General features: G+C 36.0%; 1 protein-coding gene across 4 annotated transcripts in view; it reads right to left on the reverse strand.

The window, feature by feature from the left end:
* LOC136034081 (ATP-dependent RNA helicase DHX30-like) overlaps window positions 1-20076 on the reverse strand; it is a 204513-nt gene that overhangs the window by 156970 nt on the left and 27467 nt on the right. For all 4 annotated transcript variants that reach the window (XM_065715201.1, XM_065715199.1, XM_065715200.1 and 1 more), the window contains exons 3-4: window positions 15735-16185; window positions 6834-6974 (exon numbers count right to left, since the gene is read on the reverse strand). In XM_065715201.1, coding sequence (XP_065571273.1) covers window positions 6834-6974; window positions 15735-16185 — 592 coding nt within the window. The remainder of the gene's footprint in view (window positions 1-6833; window positions 6975-15734; window positions 16186-20076) is intronic.

Below are 20076 nucleotides of genomic sequence, written 5' to 3' on the forward strand. Positions count from 1 at the left end.
ATACATATATATGTATATATATATATATGTATATATATATATATGTATATATATATATATATATATACATATATATATATATACATATATATGTACATGTATATATATACATATATATATATATATATATATGTATATATATATATGTATATATATATATATATATATATATATATATATATATATATATATATATATATATATATATATATATATATATATATATATATATATATATATATATATATATATATATATATATACATATATGTATATATATAAAAATATATATATAAATATGTATATATATATATATATATATATATATATATATATATATATATATATATATATATATATATATATATATATATATATATATATATATATATATATATATATATATATATATATATATATATACATATATGTATATATATATATATATATATATATATATATATATATATATATATATATACATATATATATATATACATATATATATACATATATATATATATATATATATATATATATATATATATATATATATATATATATATATATATATATATATATATATATATATATATATAGTATGGCCTTTTCTTGATGTCATGATGTCCAAATGGACCTTAAATTAGAAGTAATGCCTTTCTAAAGTTACATTTTTTTTTTTGTATTGGACCTTTATTTTTTGCCTCGGCTTGTCTTTTGTCATTCTGAAAGACATATCGCCGAACCTTCGTTCCTTTTAATTGTACAGGTGGTGGGACAGAAACTTCTTCTTTTGCCTCGGATTGTCTTTTGTCATTATGAAAGACGCATCGCCGAACCTTTGTTTCTTTTAATTGTTCAGGTGGTGGGACAAAAAATTCTCCTTTTGATTCGGCTGGTCTTTTGTCATTATGAAAGACATATGGCCAAACCTTTGTTTCTTTTAATTGTTCAGGTGTTGGGACAGAGACTTCTTTTTCTTCCAACGATTTATCTAGTCCAGGTTTTTGATTTTCAAAGGTATGGTAGGCATTGATGACCTTATCTATGTCAAAATCCAAAACCTGTGGAAGGCATTGATAACCTTTTCTATGTCAAAATCCCAAACCTAATAACCATCATTTTCAATTTGTTTAGGTCGTTTAAGCTCGGCTTGTCTTTCGTCATTATAAAATACACATCGCCGAACCTTTGTTTTTTAACAAAGGTATGGTAGGCATTGATGACCCTATCCCCGTCAAAATCTGAAACCCGATCATAATCGCTATAATTTTCAATTTTGAAACGTTTTGATTTCCGCTGTCCCTGTCCAGGTCAATTTTTATTGACTCGCTCATATGTTTGGTGCCGCATGTTTTCTAACCGCGTGTTTCTTTACTTTTTACTTTCGTTTTTGACTTGGTCACATGCTCGGTGTCGCATTTCTTCTAACCGCATGTCTCTGCTCTTTATTTTCATTTTTGACACGTTTTTGGATTTTGATTACTCCAGACAATTTATCCATGACCATTGTTTTGATTCTCGCTGTCTAGGTTGATTTTCATTGAACCGCTCACATGTTTGGTGTCACATGTCTTCTAACCGTATGTGTCCCCATCACTGCTATCATTTTTAATTTCGACACGTTTTGATTTCCACTATCCAGTTTAACTTTTATTGACTTGCTCACATGTTTGGTGCCGAAGGTCTTCTAACCGCTTGTGTTTTTGTTTTTAATTTTTATTTTTGACTTGCTCACGTACTCGGTGTCGCATATCTTCTAACCACATGTATTTGCTCTTCATTTTCATTTTTCGACACGCCACCGCTGTTCTTCTCACCGCGTTTGTATTTGTCCTTCATTTCATTTTTGACTCGGTCATATGCTCGGTGTCATTCGTCTTCTAACCGCGTGTGCCTTTGCTCTTCATTTTCATTTTTAAAACGGCACCACTTTTCTTCTAACCGCAAGCGTTTTTACTCTTCATTTTCATTTTTACTCGCTGACTAGCTCGGTATCACATGTCTAACCGCATGTTTCTTTGCTCTTCATTCCATTTTTGACACGCTTCAATTGTCGTTTTAGCATAACTTCTAACCACCCGTATCTTTGTTCTTCATTCTCATTTTTGACACATTTTCTGATTTTGATTGCCTCAGACAATTTAGAAATGGCCTTTGCTTTAGCTGTCCATATTAGTGTTGTCACAATTGATGGTCCAGGTTGTCCATTTTCACATCTTATCAAGTTTGATAGTTCACGTGTTGGTTCCAAAAAATCAGCATTTATAGTAACTGTAACTGCAAATTTCGCTTTTTGGGCCTTCCAACAGACGTTATGTCATATAAATCATTGAAATGTTGGAAACTCAACAATCTGACTTATTCTATGCATGACACCATATAAGAAAATGCTTATATGATTTCATAAGAAATGCTTATACGATGTACTAACATATTACATAACATCATTTGCAAAAACCAAAATTAAGGCTCTTAACGAATTTTCTCAGGCTTCTGACCTATCAAGATCGTTTTTTTATGCGAAAATATCCCAAGATACCAATTTTTCTGAAAAAATATGGAGCCAATTTCGAGAACATAAATACACACACAATTATTGCTCACTTATAAACATAGTATATGCACAAAATTTGAAAGTAATTTACTGGGACGACATTAGGTTGGCTCTAATAAGTAATTTTCTTTGCAAAAAAGAATCTTCCTTTTAACATTCCCTGAAAGTTTCAAATTAATGCCATGATCCATTCCTGAGATACTGCCAATCTGCCTTTTTAATCATCCAGATTTAAACAGTGTCTTTTGATTTAGTTCAACATCCCCCTCAACACTCCCTGACAGTTTCAAATTAACACCCTTGGCTGTTCGTAAGATATTACACATGCCACTTAGACAGCCTGAATGTACCTGGGGTCTTTGGTTTAGTTCAATATATACCCCTCCGCCCTCAAAATTCTCTTGCAGTATCAACTTCATATCTTTAGCTACTCCTGAGACATTGCAGATACACCCTTTTGAACCCTAGTTGCACGTGATATCCTTTTTAATTTAGTGCAAAATACTCCTGAACATTCCCGATAAGCTTCAATTTAATGCCACTACCCATTCCTGATGTATTATGGATACTTTCATTTGACAACCTGGATACAGATAGGATCTTTTGATTTAATCCAACATCACTCTCAAGATTAAATCAAAGTTTCATATCAATGCCTTTATCCGTTCCCAATATGTAGCAGACATGTCTTTCTAACAGCCTGCATGAACATTGCGTCTTTTGATTTAATCAAATAACCCCTCAACATTCCTTGAAAGTTTCGAGTTAATACCCCTTGTCTTTTCTGAGACATTGCAATCTTTGTCCAAATCCTTGGACAACCTGGATGCAGACAGTGTATTTTGGTTTAGTTAGACGTCCTCCTTGACATCCCATGAAAACTTCAACTTGATATCCTTAGCCGTTCCTTAGACATTGCAAAACACGTCCGCTTGATAAACTTGACACCATAAGTGTCGTTTGATTTCGTCAAACATCCCTCTCAGCACTCGCTAGAGGTTTAAAATTAATACTCTCAGCCACTAGTGAGATGTTGCAGATATGCCCTTTTGATAAAATAGATATTCATAGCGTCTTTTGATTCAGTTCCAATACCTCCCTCGACATTTTCTGAGGTTTTCACCTAAATATCCTAAGCCTTCCTGAGATTTTGCATATACAACATTTTAAATATATGGATGCACAGTGTCTTTTGATCCAGTTTAATATCCCACTTGAGATTCCCTTAAAGTTTCAACTTGATGCCATTATCTATTCTTGAGATATATTCCCTTTTGAACACCTGTAGTTCTGCAGTGTCGTTTGATTTAGTTCAATACCCCCATCAAAATTCTTCGAAAGTTTCAAATTGATACCGTTAGCTCTTTCTGAAATATTACATACAACATTTTGACACCTTGGATGCAACTACGGGATTTTGGCTTTGTTCAGCATCTCCCTCAAAATTACCTGAAAGCTCCAACTAAATAACCTCGACTATTCCTGACATGCTGCAGGTACACCCTTTGCATATTTTGGATTGAAAATAGAGTCCTTTGATTCAGTTCAACATATCCCTCAACATCCACTGAAAGTTTCAAATTTATATCTTTAGTTGTGCTTGATATATTGCAGATACGCCCTATTGGAACCCGGTTGCATGCAGCGTATTATAACTTAGTTCAAAATCCTAAAAGCATCCCCTGAAAATTTCAATTTAATCTCAGTAACCGTTCCTACTATATTAAAAATCCGCTTTTTTGACCACCTGAATGATGCCTTTGGAGGGTGCCAGTGGGTGCCAGAGGAACAATAAAACTGTGACATGGTGGTGTGAATAGACATGGTGTACCTTGAAGGGTTGGTTTGCGAAAAACATTAACCGATGGATTTAATGCATGATTTTTTATAGGAAAATATCTGAAAAATGTCTTAGGAATGATGAGGGGGTGCCAAGGAGCATTCAGTGTTGCACAGTGGAAGGGAATTGACATGGTGTATCATGGAGGGTTGAGTAATGAGAACATGAACCAATGGTTTTAATGCAATTCAGCATGAAAAAAATTGGAAAATATCTTAGGAATAATGAGGGGGTCCATAAAGGCCATTCATCGTGTGGCAAAGTGGCGTGAATTGACAGAGTGTATCACGTAGGGTTGGTTTGCGAAAAACATGAACCATTGGATTTAAATCATACTTTTGTCATGAAAATATTCAGAAAATGTCTTAGGAAAGATAATATGTATCATCGGGATGCCAAAGTGCAGCCACATATTGCTAAGGTGGCGTCAATTACTTGAAGTAATATGTTCTACAGCTTAAAGTTAATGTGGGAAGTGTTAAAAGAATATTTCGGAAGAGGGAGACTGAAATCTAACACCCGTCCAAATAAACAAGGCATTTTCAATCAGAAACAACTCCTAATATGGTTCAAATTTATATCTAATAACAACCCCCCCCCCTCTAGAACTGCTTGCTAGGGTGGGCTAGCCATATATTGTCACGGTAGTGTGAATATGCATAGCCTTAAAACCTCTTCCATTAAAATCTTCCTTCCTTTCCATTTCCTCTTCCTTTCCATTTTCGCTTGTTGTATTTTAAGTGCTTTTTCGGGATTTTAATTATGCTTGAAAATTTGTTTTTATTAATATACGTTGTTTGTACAATAAAAAGTCTGTGTCTTCTAGATTTCTTGTTTCAAGATAAAACTTTATATTTATTAAAACTTTTTATTTATAAGTCTTTACCCCTTATAAAATTTTTTTATGTTTTGTTTTTTCCGTTTGCTATGTTTTGAGTGCCTTTTCTGTCTTTTAATTTTGCTTGAAAATGTGTTTCTATTAATATAAGTTGTATTTACAGTAGAAAGTTTGTGTCTTTTCGATTTCTTGTTTCAGGATAAAACTACGACACTAAATCATTTACGTAATGAAATATCTAAAGCTGATGCTACGTAACATCTGCTATTTAACTTAATCTGTAAATGTCATGTTAGAGCATTAATGCAATGTAGCATGCATATATGTTCAATAGACCAAAAATCAGTAGCTTTGCTGGATAGTTACGCATCTTGGTGATGATGGTTAGGAAACATGCGAGCCATTTAATCGTTCTAGTATGCACGAACAGGGGATTCTCCCTGCGTTTAATAAGTTATCATGTAAAATGTATAAGCCGAATTTTCGGAAAAATTTTGGAATGCAAAGGTTCTCTGAGAAAAACGTCTTTAAAGAAAATGAGATCTCAAAAAGGCAAAAAAACACCTTGAAAGAAAAAAATACCGGGAAAGAAAATGAAATCTTTTAAAGTATTATGTAGCATCCCACTTGTCCATCGTCGTTACGTAGTCCCCATGTGTGAACCATTATTATGTAACACCCCTGTGAGTGCCACCCTCCTTATTTACAAGTGGAGATTACCTGCTTGACTAGCCGACTCTAACAAGTCCTATTACGTAACAGTTAAATGTAAACAAAACCGATTACGTAATAAGTGTCAGCTGGATGGAATTCCTCGCTAGGGGGCCCGGTGGAATTGGATGTTAGCGTCCCCGGTGAAAATGGGTGCTAGGGCTCCATTGGAATTCCACACTAGGGCCCCGTTTGAATTATTTACTCAGCCCCCCCCCCAATAAAATTGGATGCTAGGGCCCCGGTGGTTAGGTTAGGGGGCCCGTTGCGATTGGATGCTAGGGTCTCCCATGGAATTAGCTAATAGGACCCCTTTGGGATTGGTTGAGAGGGGCCCCCGTAGGAACTGGATATCAGGAGGCCTGGTAGAATTGCTCGCTCAGGTCCGGCGTCTTGAAGGTTCCGCGCTAGCAGGCCCCCTGAAGGTTTTTAAAGACTTTCTAGCATGCAACATTTGCATCTTGACTACAAGGTCCTGAAGAGTTTTTCCCTGGCCCTCGTAGGTCTTTTTCTAACAATCAAATATGCTATTAAGTAACGTTTTCATCTTGAAAAACAGACTCTAACATCCCCTATTACATAACAAGCAAACCCTATGACGTAAGAACCAATTAAATCACGATTTGGTGGGCTCTGAAGGTTTTTTGAAGGAATCGATGAAACTATTAGGTAACAAGCAGCTGCATCTCTTATAAAACATTCCCTATGATGTAACATGCACCTTCATCTGTGAAAATTAATAACACCTGGATCTTGAGGAAAATCGCCGTTCAACATAAATCATTAAAGGAGGAAAGGATTAGCGGCTATGGCTCATTTTAAAATAGTTGAGGAGATACTACTAATTACTAACATGGGAATAGAAAACTTGTTTTCATTTTTTTTACCATTTTTGCTGTAACCGGCTGAGGGAATTTTTCTAGCTCTTTTACTGCTTCCAAGAAGTTCCTGGCCTCTTTGACAAACGGTTCAGGAAACAAAACAGGAACTCCAGCGTTGTATTCTGCATTAAAGGCTTCCAATTCTTCCTAGAAATAGACATTTACAACAAAATTATTTTTTAAATACAAGTTTTAGCACAAAAATGAACAATTTAATCCTCTCACAGTGTTTCCACAACTAAGAGTGTTACAGCCTAAGTTTCAAGCTAAATTATGAAAAAAAAATGAAGATTTAGCAAAAAATCTGGTAAAGCTATAACGCAAAAGTCGCCTTTCCTTTTTCAAGTTTTCAGCGCTACAATAAAATGAAATAAATTCTTTCACAATGGATTCGTTCTCCGGCGCGAAAAAAAACTAGAAGTTTCCTTCCCAAGATTCTTAGACTCAACAGAACAAAGTCACAACGTTTCTAAAAAACTATGATAAGACCTACTATCAATAAAACCGGACTTGGTTCAGCTTTTTCAAGTGCACATATAGTGGACCAGAGAGTCTGACCCGGGTGTGTGTTTAAGAGCGGAAAAAGGAGAAGTCCAATATTTTGTTTTGCCAAAAATGAGCTTTGAAATGGAAAATCAATGGAATTTTAGTTGTTTTAATTCAGATTATACTAAAGAGAAAGTACTGACTCTGCTAATGTAACAGAATGGCAGTTGTGCCATTTTGTTGTGCTCACTGTTATGCACAGCGTCTAACAAGAACAACTTTATACTTGCTGCGATAATTGAAAACATCTGGTGCACAAATTTTTCCAACTATGAACGGGCATGGAGAATAAGGGTTATACACGTACAGTTTACTGGGTTTTTTTATACGTAAGCCTGATACTTAATACCCTCCGTGATGCCAGTCTAACATCGGTACATATTGTTATTCTTTAGCTTTCAAATAAACTTCAAGTTTTGTAAAAAAAATAAAATAAAATAAAATAAAATAAAATAAAATAAGAAAAACAAGTCAAAGATAACCTAGGATGTTTATTCGTTCTTCTTTCTTTCCAATTAAACCACTTCAAAACCAGATTATAGACTAATTTTAAACTTGAAAAAATGTGTATCCAATCTACTGTTAATTTGTGGCATTTGCTCTGACATTTCTTAGCTTTAAAATATAAAATAAAATAAAATAAGAAAAATAAGTCAAAGATAACCTAGGATGTTTATTCGTTCTTCTTTCTTTCCAATTAAACCACTTCAAAACCAGATTATTGACTAATTTTAAACTTGAAAAAATGTGTATCCAATCTACTGTTAATTTGTGGCACTTGCTCTGACATTTCTTAGCTTTAAAATATAAAATAAAATAAAATAAAATAAGAAAAATAAGTCAAAGATAACCTAGGATGTTTATTCGTTCTTCTTTCTTTCCAATTAAACCACTTCAAAACCAGATTATAGACTAATTTTAAACTTAAAAAAATGTGTATCCAATCTACTGTTAATTTGTGGCACTTGCTCTGACATTTCTTAGCTTTAAAATATAAAATAAAATAAAATAAGAAAAATAAGTCAAAGATAACCTAGGATGTTTATACGTTCTTCTTTCTTTCCAATTAAACCACTTCAAAACCAGATTATAGACTAATTTTAAACTTAAAAAAATGTGTATCCAATCTACTGTTAATTTGTGGCACTTGCTCTGACATTTCTTAGCTTTAAAATATAAAATAAAATAAGAAAAATAAGTCAAAGATAACCTAGGATGTTTATTCGTTCTTCTTTCTTTCCAATTAAACCACTTCAAAACCAGATTATAGACTAATTTTAAACTTAAAAAAATGTGTATCCAATCTACTGTTAATTTGTGGCACTTGCTCTGACATTTCTTAGCTTTAAAATATAAAATAAAATAAAATAAATAAAATAAAATAAGAAAAATAAGTCAAAGATAACCTAGGATGTTTATTCGTTCTTCTTTCTTTCTTTACCGAGATATATTGTAATGAAAGGACAATCTGAAGGTAAAGCAGCGAATGGGGGACAAGATAGGAATAGGTTCAGAAGCAACCCAAGGTGGTCGGAGTCTGAATGAGGAGTGTCTATTGGGGATAATATTTTGCATGCGAGGATTTGCTATTGCATTTTTACAAAACCGAGACACAATGGAAATCTCCGTTACTCAAGTGTTTCCATACAGGCTTTTCTTAGAAGAAAATAGCATGGAACACAAAGCTGGGCCCTTTTTGGATGGATTCAATTTTTTTTTCAGATTCTTCGCGGGATATGCCAGGGTGTCAAACTGGACAAGGATATACAGCACGGGGGAGGACAAGTATAAATCCTTAAAGAAATGGAAGGGGGACACTATTTTTAGTTTAGGGGGACACTATTTAATCAGGAGTTTAAAGAAAGAAATATACACATTGGTTCTATGTATTATATCTTGAACATGGACACTCCACTCTAAATTAGAAGAAATTGTGACACCAAGTAATCTAAAGGATGGCCTAGAAATTTCTGGGGGGATACGGTTGACAAAATGAGGTGTGGTTCTAAGGAAATATATTCGGACTGTCATTGATTTAAAGCAGTTTACTTACATCTCTAAGTTCAAGGGATAGTCTGCAATGTCATTGAAGATGCTCAAAGGGTTGCTTATTAAAATTTCTATAGCAAGTTTCAACAACTGTTAGTTCATCAACAGATTTCTATTTGTCAGGAAATTCCTTAGCAAGGGTGTGAATCATAAATGAAATAGGAGGGGACCTAGGAGAGTACCTTGGGGTACTCCGTGGTGCACAGGGACAAATAAAAATTCTTATATTTGACTACCTGTGATCAATTTGATAAGGAGGAGGCAACCAATATCAACAGGAAGAAATTAATATTGAATTTAGTGACAAATTTTTTACGTAATATATTGTGTGCAACAAGGTCAAACGCTTTTTGAAGGTCAATCAAAATTAAATTTAAACATCAATAGGCTTTTCGAGAATTTCCCTATTGAGTCAATAAGAGAAACAAAGTAATGGGAGTTAGAAGTGAATTTGAGGTTCTCGAATTGCCTCAGGTCAGTAAGGAGTAGGAATTTTTCTTTCAATCAATCTGCAAGGTATCACTCACATAGTTTAGAGAATATAGGAGTGAGAAAATAGGACGAACACCTTCAAAATCAAGCTTTCCATTTTTCTTTTTTAAGGGGTTATGGAATGGCCAGACTGAGTAATCTCTTAAAAAAAAGAAGAGACAAGGGCTTTGAAAAAAAGTCATTGAAATCACTAATAATAGGAATAACAATAGAATAGAATAGAATATATTTATTCACTACAATAGCCGGAGCTAGCATTGGCATGTCATGACAAAAATGATTTATACCTTCAAAAACACTCACAGGAAAATTTAAACAAACATTACATTAATCAAACACATATTAATCAAACATTAAATATTGGTAGCGTCAATATTGTTAAAATGACGGGTAAAATATGGAACAAATGATTTGCGATATCTCTCAGTACTATAGGCTGAGCAAGTCAGTAACTGTGGACAATTCTTTTTTATTTGTCGGAGTCTTGTAACTGGTCCTTCAGTTGGGGGGCTCTCAAGGTTGGGTAGTAGACGACAATGAGCTGGGGAATTCAAACAATTTAGTCCAAATCTATATGTTAAGCCATGTCTACGACTATCAAGTGAGTCCAAATTGAGTTGTTTCAGTGCATCCTCGTAAGTTGAGTAGTTTTGTCCAAGTGTAATTTTTAAAGCTCTTTTTTGTATCGTCTCAAGTCTATCTGTTTGACCTTTGTCAATCCCGGATGCCAAGCAGGGCATGCATATTCAAGAGAAGGTCTAACATAACTGCAGTATGCAGACTTTAAAACCTCAGTTGGTGTACCAAATCTTTTTTAGGTTGGAAAATGAATGTAAAAGCGAGGTGCCTTTTTTAGTCAGATAATCAACGTGCGAATTCCATCTTAAATCATCGTCCAAAAGTATCCCAAGTATTTTAACAGTTTTCTTTGTTGGCAGTATGGAATTATGAGAAGAGTGGTTGTTACCCTTTAGGAAGGAAAACGTCATATAAGAGCTTTTAGTTTCACTGACCATCAGTTTTACCTTTCCTAATTCAGCTTTTAGATCATGATAGTTTTTGATCAAGTCAGACTGTTCAGTAGTCGGAGGGCTTAGTCGCAGTGATAAAACAGTTAAATCATCAGCAAATTCAAAACACTCACGAATTGTTGTTAAAATACGGTTAAAAACAATAAGAAAAGAAAGCGGGCCTAATTTAGTCCCTTACAAATTCAGATGGCTCATGATCAGGAAGTTGGACACACTGCGATCTTTCAAAAAGAAAACTAGCGAGCATTCGCACAACAAATGGACGGGCACCCATAGCTTTTGCTTCTTCCGCAACTACATTATGATCGAGACTATCAAAAGCCTTAACTATGCCTGCAAATAATGCATCAACATAGGCCCCATTATTTTCTAAGTGCTTAATGATAGTATCCAACAATGAAACCAAATAATGAACAGTACTATGCCCGGATCTAAATCCAAATTGTTGGAGATCAATATTATCATTTATGTCCTCAAATAAACAATCAAAAATAAAACTTTCAAATACTTTTGAGAGAGCTGGAGTTTTCGAAATCGGCCTCATCTCGGTTATATCTTTAGGTGCCTTGCATTTGGGGATTGGCGTTACATATGCCTGTTTAAAAATACATGGGAAAACACCATCAATAATACACTGGTTAAAAATTGCCGTTAAAGGAGTAGATAAAAGATCAGCACACTCAATAATCAATTTAATTGGTATCTCACTAGGATAACTAGATTTACGAGAATCAAGTGCCTTCAACTTTTTAGCAACTGAACAAATCTCTATTATAGGGATATTTGAAACTGAATCATTCGGTGGTAATTTTCTTAGTTGCGGATGAATTTTACAAATTGATGCAAAAAAGTCATTAATTTCACTAGGTAACAGGGGTTTACCATTGACATCTCTCACTTCAACTCTGGTTACTTTTTGGTCGATAATGTTCTGAACTAAATCATGGAACTTCCTTGGGTTGGATTTATATATTTTGCTTATTATTTTAGACCCATACTGCTTACGTGAACATCTTATCTTATATACAATTAAATTTCTTACTCTTTTGAAATCTTTTACGGGTCCAGTTAAATGCAATTCGTTTCTCACTTTTATCAGATTCCGAATCTCTTGAGTAATCCATGGTTTAGCATTAGATTTCACATATATATTTTTTTTTTGTGGGAAAATTTCACAGTATTTTTCGAACAGTTACTTACAGAATAAACTTGCCATTTTGTCACCGTCAGACAATGAGAGAATATCACGCCAGTCACGATCTGTGAGCCATTTCTTGTAGAGATTTACTAGTTCAGGTGTGAAAGGCCTGTATACCACACTATTTATTTGTCTATTTGGGATAAAATGATTGAGTGTCCAAGCAACACACAGGTGATCACTCAAACCTAATGGGGGTAATGTAACTGGAGTATTATAATATTCAGGACAGTTGCTAAAAATGAGATCCAACATACGGTTACCTCTTGTGGGCACATTGACAACCTGCTTAAGTGATAGTGAATTACTTAGCCATTTGGCATCTAAGTCATTAAAGTCACCACACATTATGATACAAGCATTAGGATACAAGGATCGTACATTGTCAGTACAATTCTGTAAGTAATTCACTAGGTCTTTACGATAGGGGCTACGGGGCGGATAGTAAACAACACATATCACCAGTGATGCCACTTCCTTGGGAAGCTTCTTAGGCCTGCACCACAACCATAATACTTCAAAACCATGCTTATTTGGTATATTACTGAAAGTGAGAACTCGATTTCTTATAGACGATCGACAAATAATACCAACACCACCACCATGTGTTACTGTAATATCATCGGGTGTCGTTCTAGGTTTGAAATAGGTATCATATCCTTCAAATGCTACAACATCTTCAGTCGCGGATCATGATTCACAGATACAAGCAATATCAACCAGTTCATTCTTCAAGCAAAGTTCAACCTCTTCTAATTTGTTCATAAGTGACCGGACATTTGATAATAGTATTTTCGGAAATATATAGGGATGAAAGAAGGGCTTTACACTGCGGTCTCGAATCTCCTTGCCAGCACATTGAATCGGTTCCAAGTTGGGATACTCGGAAGACATGGTTTGAGGGGTGGGTGATTCTTTGATTTCTTTGAAATTCCAAACTGGTTGGTTGCCAGTACTGGATATATTGTGGGAAGGCTGGCAGATGTTGGTTCTTGCCAGTTTCTCCAAGGTTTCACGAGGAGTGGTTGGTATGAGGGGGGAGGGATCTGCATTGGCTGATTTGCGACAGCTGGTTTGAGCTTCAAGCTCATAAGTGGGACAGTAAATTGTTGTCTTTGGCAACCATGTTTTAACAGAGGTGGAATTTTTCGCTCCCCGTTTTTTGAACTTCGAAATTCAGTATTGGAACGTAGCTTTTTCCTTCTGTGGGAAGTGAGATGCATATTAGGACAACAGTTCATGAAACAAAGGCCATGAGCAAATTTTTTACACAGAGATCTGTGAGGCAGAATACAACACTCATCACGGCAGATGCCTTTGAAATAATCCAAGCAAATATGGAGAAATATGCAATTCTCGCCTTTCTACATCCTCGCCTTATGTGAAATCTGCAGACACGTCGTTCAGGAATATGATCTGTGTAAGACCCTCTTCATCTGTATGCGGAGACTGAGAATACTCTATGTCGGTTTTTGTTGTTTGACTAGTAACAAAGCTACTGCATTGAACACATACGTTATTACTGGGAACTTTAGAGCTGGTTATATTACCCTGGTTTAAGCACTTCTCACAGGTAAAAAGAAAGAAACGTCCCGAGGGTTTCTGCAGAGCAAGGACTATGACTGCATCAATGGCGGCGCAGGCCACATGTATGCGGTGTAAGCAAAGATGACAATCAAACGAAGGGCTGTCTTTTGTCGGTTCGTCACATAAGAGGCAGCTCAGATCAGGACCTGAGCAGTCATTTCTTTCCTCAGTGGTATTTTCTATAGTATCCATAATTTTCATTGCACTACCAGGAATGCCTGGAGATTTAGATGTCAAGTTTTCTACTGGGAAGATAGTGTTCTTTTTAAGTTGATCCTGGATTTTATCGTTGTTACTTTGCTGTTTCGGACTATTATTTTTCGATCTCAGTTTTTTCAGAGTAAAGATTTTTGAGGAATCTTTTTGTGTACAAATTACGCACACAAAGGTCTTCTTCAAGTCATTAGAGTATTTAGTTTTTCCACAACTAAAATGAGACCATTTATTACATTTGATACCCTGCACGCCGCCTGTTTTGCTTGTAATTCTTTTTAAACAGATACCACACTGTTCCAGATCCATAATAAATATCGCTACTGATTACACCGAGTTCAAATTGCAAAAATCCAAGAGCAAATACTTGTTTTTCTTAGTTTCCCGATTCTTCTCTCCATCTCAGACGGTGAAAAAGAGGGGAAAGAAGGTGACAGATCATCTGTTGGTAATTGATAAGACAATACCGGAAGGCTCTGGGCGATGGAAGCAAGAAATATGTTACGAATATAAGCAGTAACTTCAGATTTGGATAGGTTGAAATTAAGCTGGTCAACACTCCTAAGACACAACTTTTACCTCGGAATACCAATTTTTTGGCTTGTTAGTAAACAATTCTTCGCTAATGTTATACTTGATAGATGGGGAACAGGTAAGATCTATTATATTTTTGGAAGACTTTAAGAAAAAGAAGATGAGCCGAGATGGCCGAAAAATCAGAGGAAAAATTTTTAGTTAAGTATAGACTTCGCTTGCAAAGAAAAAGAAGAGGAAGACTAACTATCCAATTTAGCTAATACAGATACAATGTACAGACAGCAGACTAAAATTATTCTGCATATTATGAAGTAAGAATTGTTTTCCAACTTCGGGCTGTCCAAATACTCAACTCCTACACCCACCCCCCTAAATGTGCAAATATATAGCACAAATTTTATAAGTCCAATGCACTGTATCACCCATCACTTGTCTTTATGGCTATGAAACCGATTTAGGCGATAAAACCTAAACGTAATTCTTGAGTGTATTTCATTTAATTAACAAGTACCAAAATTTAAATGATTCAACATAAGGGTACAAAAGGTAAAAAGGTAAAGGATGCGGCACTAGACCCTTAAGGTCCAAACCGACGGTGCTGATCTCCGTCTGAAGACCCTTCCGCCAGGAAGTGCAATGGGGGGATGAGGGTCAGTCACCCTGTGCTTTTTGCACACCCTTCCTGTTTACCCTCCCCAGATTTCTCCAGGTAAACATAAGGGTATACTAAATTATGTGTCGAATTCGGCATACATTTACAATCAATTATTACTAATTCAAGTAAGAGTTACTAATAAAGCGGGTAAGAGTCAACTTATGAAAGTTCTTAAGACGAATTGGCCAGCCATAACAAAAAACAACAAAGAGAGGTTAAACTCAATGAAAAGATAACAAACGAGACTGTGGACAGTAGAGAGAAAAGATGAAAGACTAAAACAACGCGGGTATTCCGCCTTTATGCAAGTTAAGTTGCTTTGATGTTCTCATTGAAGTAACTCTAATAGCTTCTTTTCCCTACATGGATCAGTTGCAACAATTGTATTTTGTTTATATTGGTGGTGGTTTTATTTATTTTTAGTTTAGTGTGTTTTTTTTATCTTTGTTTTTCTTGTGCTGAGGACGCCTAGTTTGCATACAGGCGAAATATCCGCATTGTTTTAGTCTTTCATCTTTTCTCTCTACTGGCCGCAGTCTCGTTTGTTGTCTTTTAATTGAGTTTTACCTCGCTTTGTTGTTTTTTAAGAGTCAACTTACTTTCGAACATAAAAAAGGAAATCCTTTTTGATGAACAGCTTTCTTCAAAATAAGCCAATCAACGGCCATTTTACAAACATATGTCTTCGACTCCATTTTGCTCGGCGCTGTTTCTGAAAATTCAACCTCTTCTGGCCATTTCAGTTTCAAGGTACATTTGAAATGAGGCAAACCTTCATCCTTGGTAAACTCAAATACAGGTGCTACATAAGGATCTTTGAGGCCAGCACGCACTTGATTGTAAATACCATCAATAGCTGAAATAGGGTTACCATATTTTTTTAAAACTTCATTGCCACCATGAGTTTTAATAGATGGCTCTGGTTTACCAATGGCGCTGGGAATTAGCTTGCTGTCTTCTCCAACTATGCCCATTTTCTTTAGGTAGTTGACAGCTTCTTCGGCAGCTTTAAGCTCTGCCTCCTTCCTTTGCGCATCCACACCACAGAATCTCAAAAGATAAACATACAATTAATATTTCACAGGAATACGAAATGTGAAATGTAAAAAACAATTTACAATATCTTTAATAATTAATCGGATTTTCAATATCTATATTAGAATAAATTTTTACTAGTCTTATTTATATTTAACCAAAGTCGTGAGCACCGAAAAAGAAAAGAAACGGAGGAAAGGTACATACCCCGGATACTATGAACTCCAGAACCCACTATAACACCGCAGTGTTAAGCTTCAACACCTATTGGAAACTAAAAACTGTTCATTTTGATAGATATTATAGATATTATAAATATTTGACATTATAAATATTATAGATATTATAGATATTACATATTATAGTTATAGAGAGTTTTTCTCTCAGCTACAGAGCGAAACCAAGTGAGGACTCTGTAGATCCTTTGACATAAACGAATTTTAGTACGGGTTCTTTCCCAGTCATTGAAGTCCCTGAATGCTAATTCCTTTGCGCCAAATAAACAATGAACAATCTAAATTTTGCACTCCGAGGATTTGCACTGAAGCCTTTGAGGAAGAAGATTATAATGACAAGCTTAAAAATGCTTTCCGTATTTTAGCTCCTGCATATATCTTATGATCCTTACAAACAAACAATAAATAGCATAATCCAGATGGGAAATTTTAAAGACGGTGAACTGTAGAAGAAACTCACTGAATATTTCAGAAGCAATAAAAATGAGTAAAATAAAGTAAAAATTAAACTTGCTGTAAAAACCAGGTAACTAAAACCAACAAAACAGTTTTAACATCAAGACTTAAAGCAAAGTTCAGATAGGACAGATAGACAAGTTAATTCAACAAAATAAAGCCATTTGAGGAGTAGTTTTTAACGTTTATCTTGCCTTTTCTTCAATTCACTGAAAACTTCCTCACGGCATTACACTCTTCACTATGGGTGGTAGGGTGATTAGCGGAGGAAGGGTGGGTTCGGGAAGTAAAGGTGGGGCTAGGGAGGTAAGAGTGGACTAGGAAGGTAAGGGTGGGTTAAGGAGGTAAGGGTGGGCAGGGGGTAAGGTGGGTTGGGAGGAATGAAAGGGGGAGAGTTGTGTATTAATGAGTAAGAGAGATTGGATTTGTTGTTATAGGTAAGTAGATATGTGGACTTTCGCGCGTATTTGTGAATAATGAAATAACAAGAGCTAAGAGCTCATATGGCACTTGTGAAGAGGCAAGAAGAGCTAAGAGCCAAGAGATCATATGGTATGAGCTCTAGCAAAATTCTATGAATCAATAGATTGATTTAAAAGGAAAATAAGAGGCTTAATGCCGGTCAGGATTTAAAATAAGAGCTCTGAGTCACGATGTCTTTCTAAATATCAAAATTCATTAAGATCCGATTACCCACTAGTATGTTATAAATAACTAATTTTTTCTAATTTTTCCTCTCCCATTACCCCCGTAGATGGTCAAATATGGGAAAACGACTTTACCAAGTCAATTATTACAGCTCCTTGACACGACTACCAATTTTCATCGTCCTAGCACGTCCAGAAGCACCAAACTCGCCAAATCACTGAACCCCTCCCCCCAACTCCCCCAAAGGGAGCGAATCCAGTATGGTTCCGTCAATCACGTATCAAGGACATTTGCTTAATCTATCCAACAAGCTTCATCCCGATTCCTCCACTCAAAGTGTTTTCCTAGATTTTCCCCTCCAACTCCCCCCACTGTCAAAAGATCTGGTCGGGATTTGAAATAAGAGCTCTGAGACATGATTTACTTCTAAATATCAAATTTCATTAAGATCCGATCACCTATTCGTAAGATAAAAATACCCCAATTATCACGTTTTCCAAGAATTCCGGTTTCCCCCTCCAATCCCCCCAAGGTCACAGGATCTGGTCGGAATTTCGAATTAGAGCTTTAAACCACAAGATCCTTCTAAATATCAAATTTCAGCAAGATCTGGTCACTCTTTCGTAAGTTACAAATACCTCAATTTTCAAAATTACCCCCCCCCCCCCCAACTCCACCAAAGAGAGCAGATCCGGTCCGGTTATGTCAGTCACGTCTCTTAGACAGGTTTTTATTCTTCCCATCCAGTTTCACCCTGATCTCACCGCTTTAAGTATTTTCAAAGATTTCCGGTACCCCCCAACTGCCCCTCCACCCAATTATAATGGATCCAGTTGAGATTTTGGATCCGGTTGAGTATCCTTCTAAACATCAAATTTCATTGAGATCCGATCACCCGTTCGTAAGTTTAAAAACCTCATGTTTTCCTAATTTTTCATAATTAACCCCCCCAACTACCCCAAAGAGAGCGGATCCGTTCCGATTATGTCAATCATGTATCTACGACTTGTGCTTATTTTTCCCACCAAGTTTCATCGCGATCCCTACACTATAAGTATTTTCCAAGTTTTAGGTTTCCCCCTCACTACTCCCCCCAATGTCACCAGATCCGGTCGGGATTTAAAATTAGAGCTCTGAGACACGATATCCTTTTAAATATCAAATTTCATTGAGATCCGATCACCTGTTCGTAAGTTAAAAATACCTCAGTTTTTCAAATTTTTAGAATTAACCCCCCCCCCCCAACTACCCAAAAGAGAGCGGATCCGTTCCGGTTATGTCAATCATGTATCTAGGACTTTATTTTTCCCACCAAGTTTCATCCCGATCCCTCCACTCTAAGTGTTTTCCAAGTTTTAGGTATCCCCCTCTCAACTCTCCCCAATGTCACCAAATCTGGTCGGGATTTAAAATAAAAGCTCTGGGACACGATATCCTTCTAAATATCAAATTCCATTGAGATCCCATCACCCGTTCGTAAGCTAAAAATACCTCTTTTTTAGTTTTTCAGAATTAAACCCCCCCCCCCCCCAACTACCCCAAAGAGAGTAGATCCGGTCCGGTTATGTCAGTCACGTATCTAAGACAGGTTTTTATTCTTCCCATCCAGTTTCATCCTGATCTCACCGCTTTAAGTATTTTCTAAGATTTACGGTTCCCCCAACTTCCCCCCCCCCCAATCACGCTGGATCCAATTGAGATATAAAATAAGAGATCCGAGTTACGAGTTCCTTCTAAATATGGAGTTTCATGAAGATCCTATCACTCCTTCGTAAGTTAAAAATAGGTCATTTTTTCTAATTTTTCAGAATTAGCCCCCCCCCCCAATAGAGCGGATCCGTTTCAATTATGTAAATCACGTATCTAAGACTTCTGCTTATTTTTCCCACAAAGTTTAATCCCAATCCCTCCAATCTAAGCGTTTTCCATCATTTTAGGTTCCCCTATCCCAAAATTCCCCCAATGTCACCAGATCCGGTCGGGACTTAGAATAGAGCTTTGAGACACGATTTCCTTCTAAATATCAAATTTCATTGAGATCCGATCACCCGTTCGTAGGTTAAAAATACCTGATGTTTTTTCACAATTAACCCCCCCCCCCCCGACTACCCCAAAGAGAGCAGATCCGGTCCGGTTATGTCAGTCACGTATCTTAGACAGGTTTTTATTCTTCCCATCCAGTTTCATCCTGATCTCACCGCTTTAAGTGTTTTCTAAGATTTCCGGTTCCCCCCAAGTGCCCCCCCCCCCAATTACGCTGGATCCGGTTGAGACTTAAAATAAGAGATCTGAGTTACGAGGTCCTTCTAAATATGAAGTTTCATGAAGATCCGATCACTCCTTCTTAAGTCAAAAATACGTCATTTTTTTAATTTTTCAGAATTAACCCCCCTCCCCAATAGAGCGGATCCGTTCCAATTATGTAAATCACGTATCTAAGACTTCTGCTTATTTTTCCCACCAAGTTTAATCCCGATCCCACCAATCTAAGCGTTTTCCATCATTTTAGGTTCCCCCATCCCAAACTCCCACTGATGTCACCACATCCGGTCGGGACTTAAAATAA

The sequence above is a fragment of the Artemia franciscana genome, chromosome 12 (genome assembly GCF_032884065.1).
Source record: "Artemia franciscana chromosome 12, ASM3288406v1, whole genome shotgun sequence".
NCBI lineage: Eukaryota > Metazoa > Arthropoda > Branchiopoda > Anostraca > Artemiidae > Artemia > Artemia franciscana.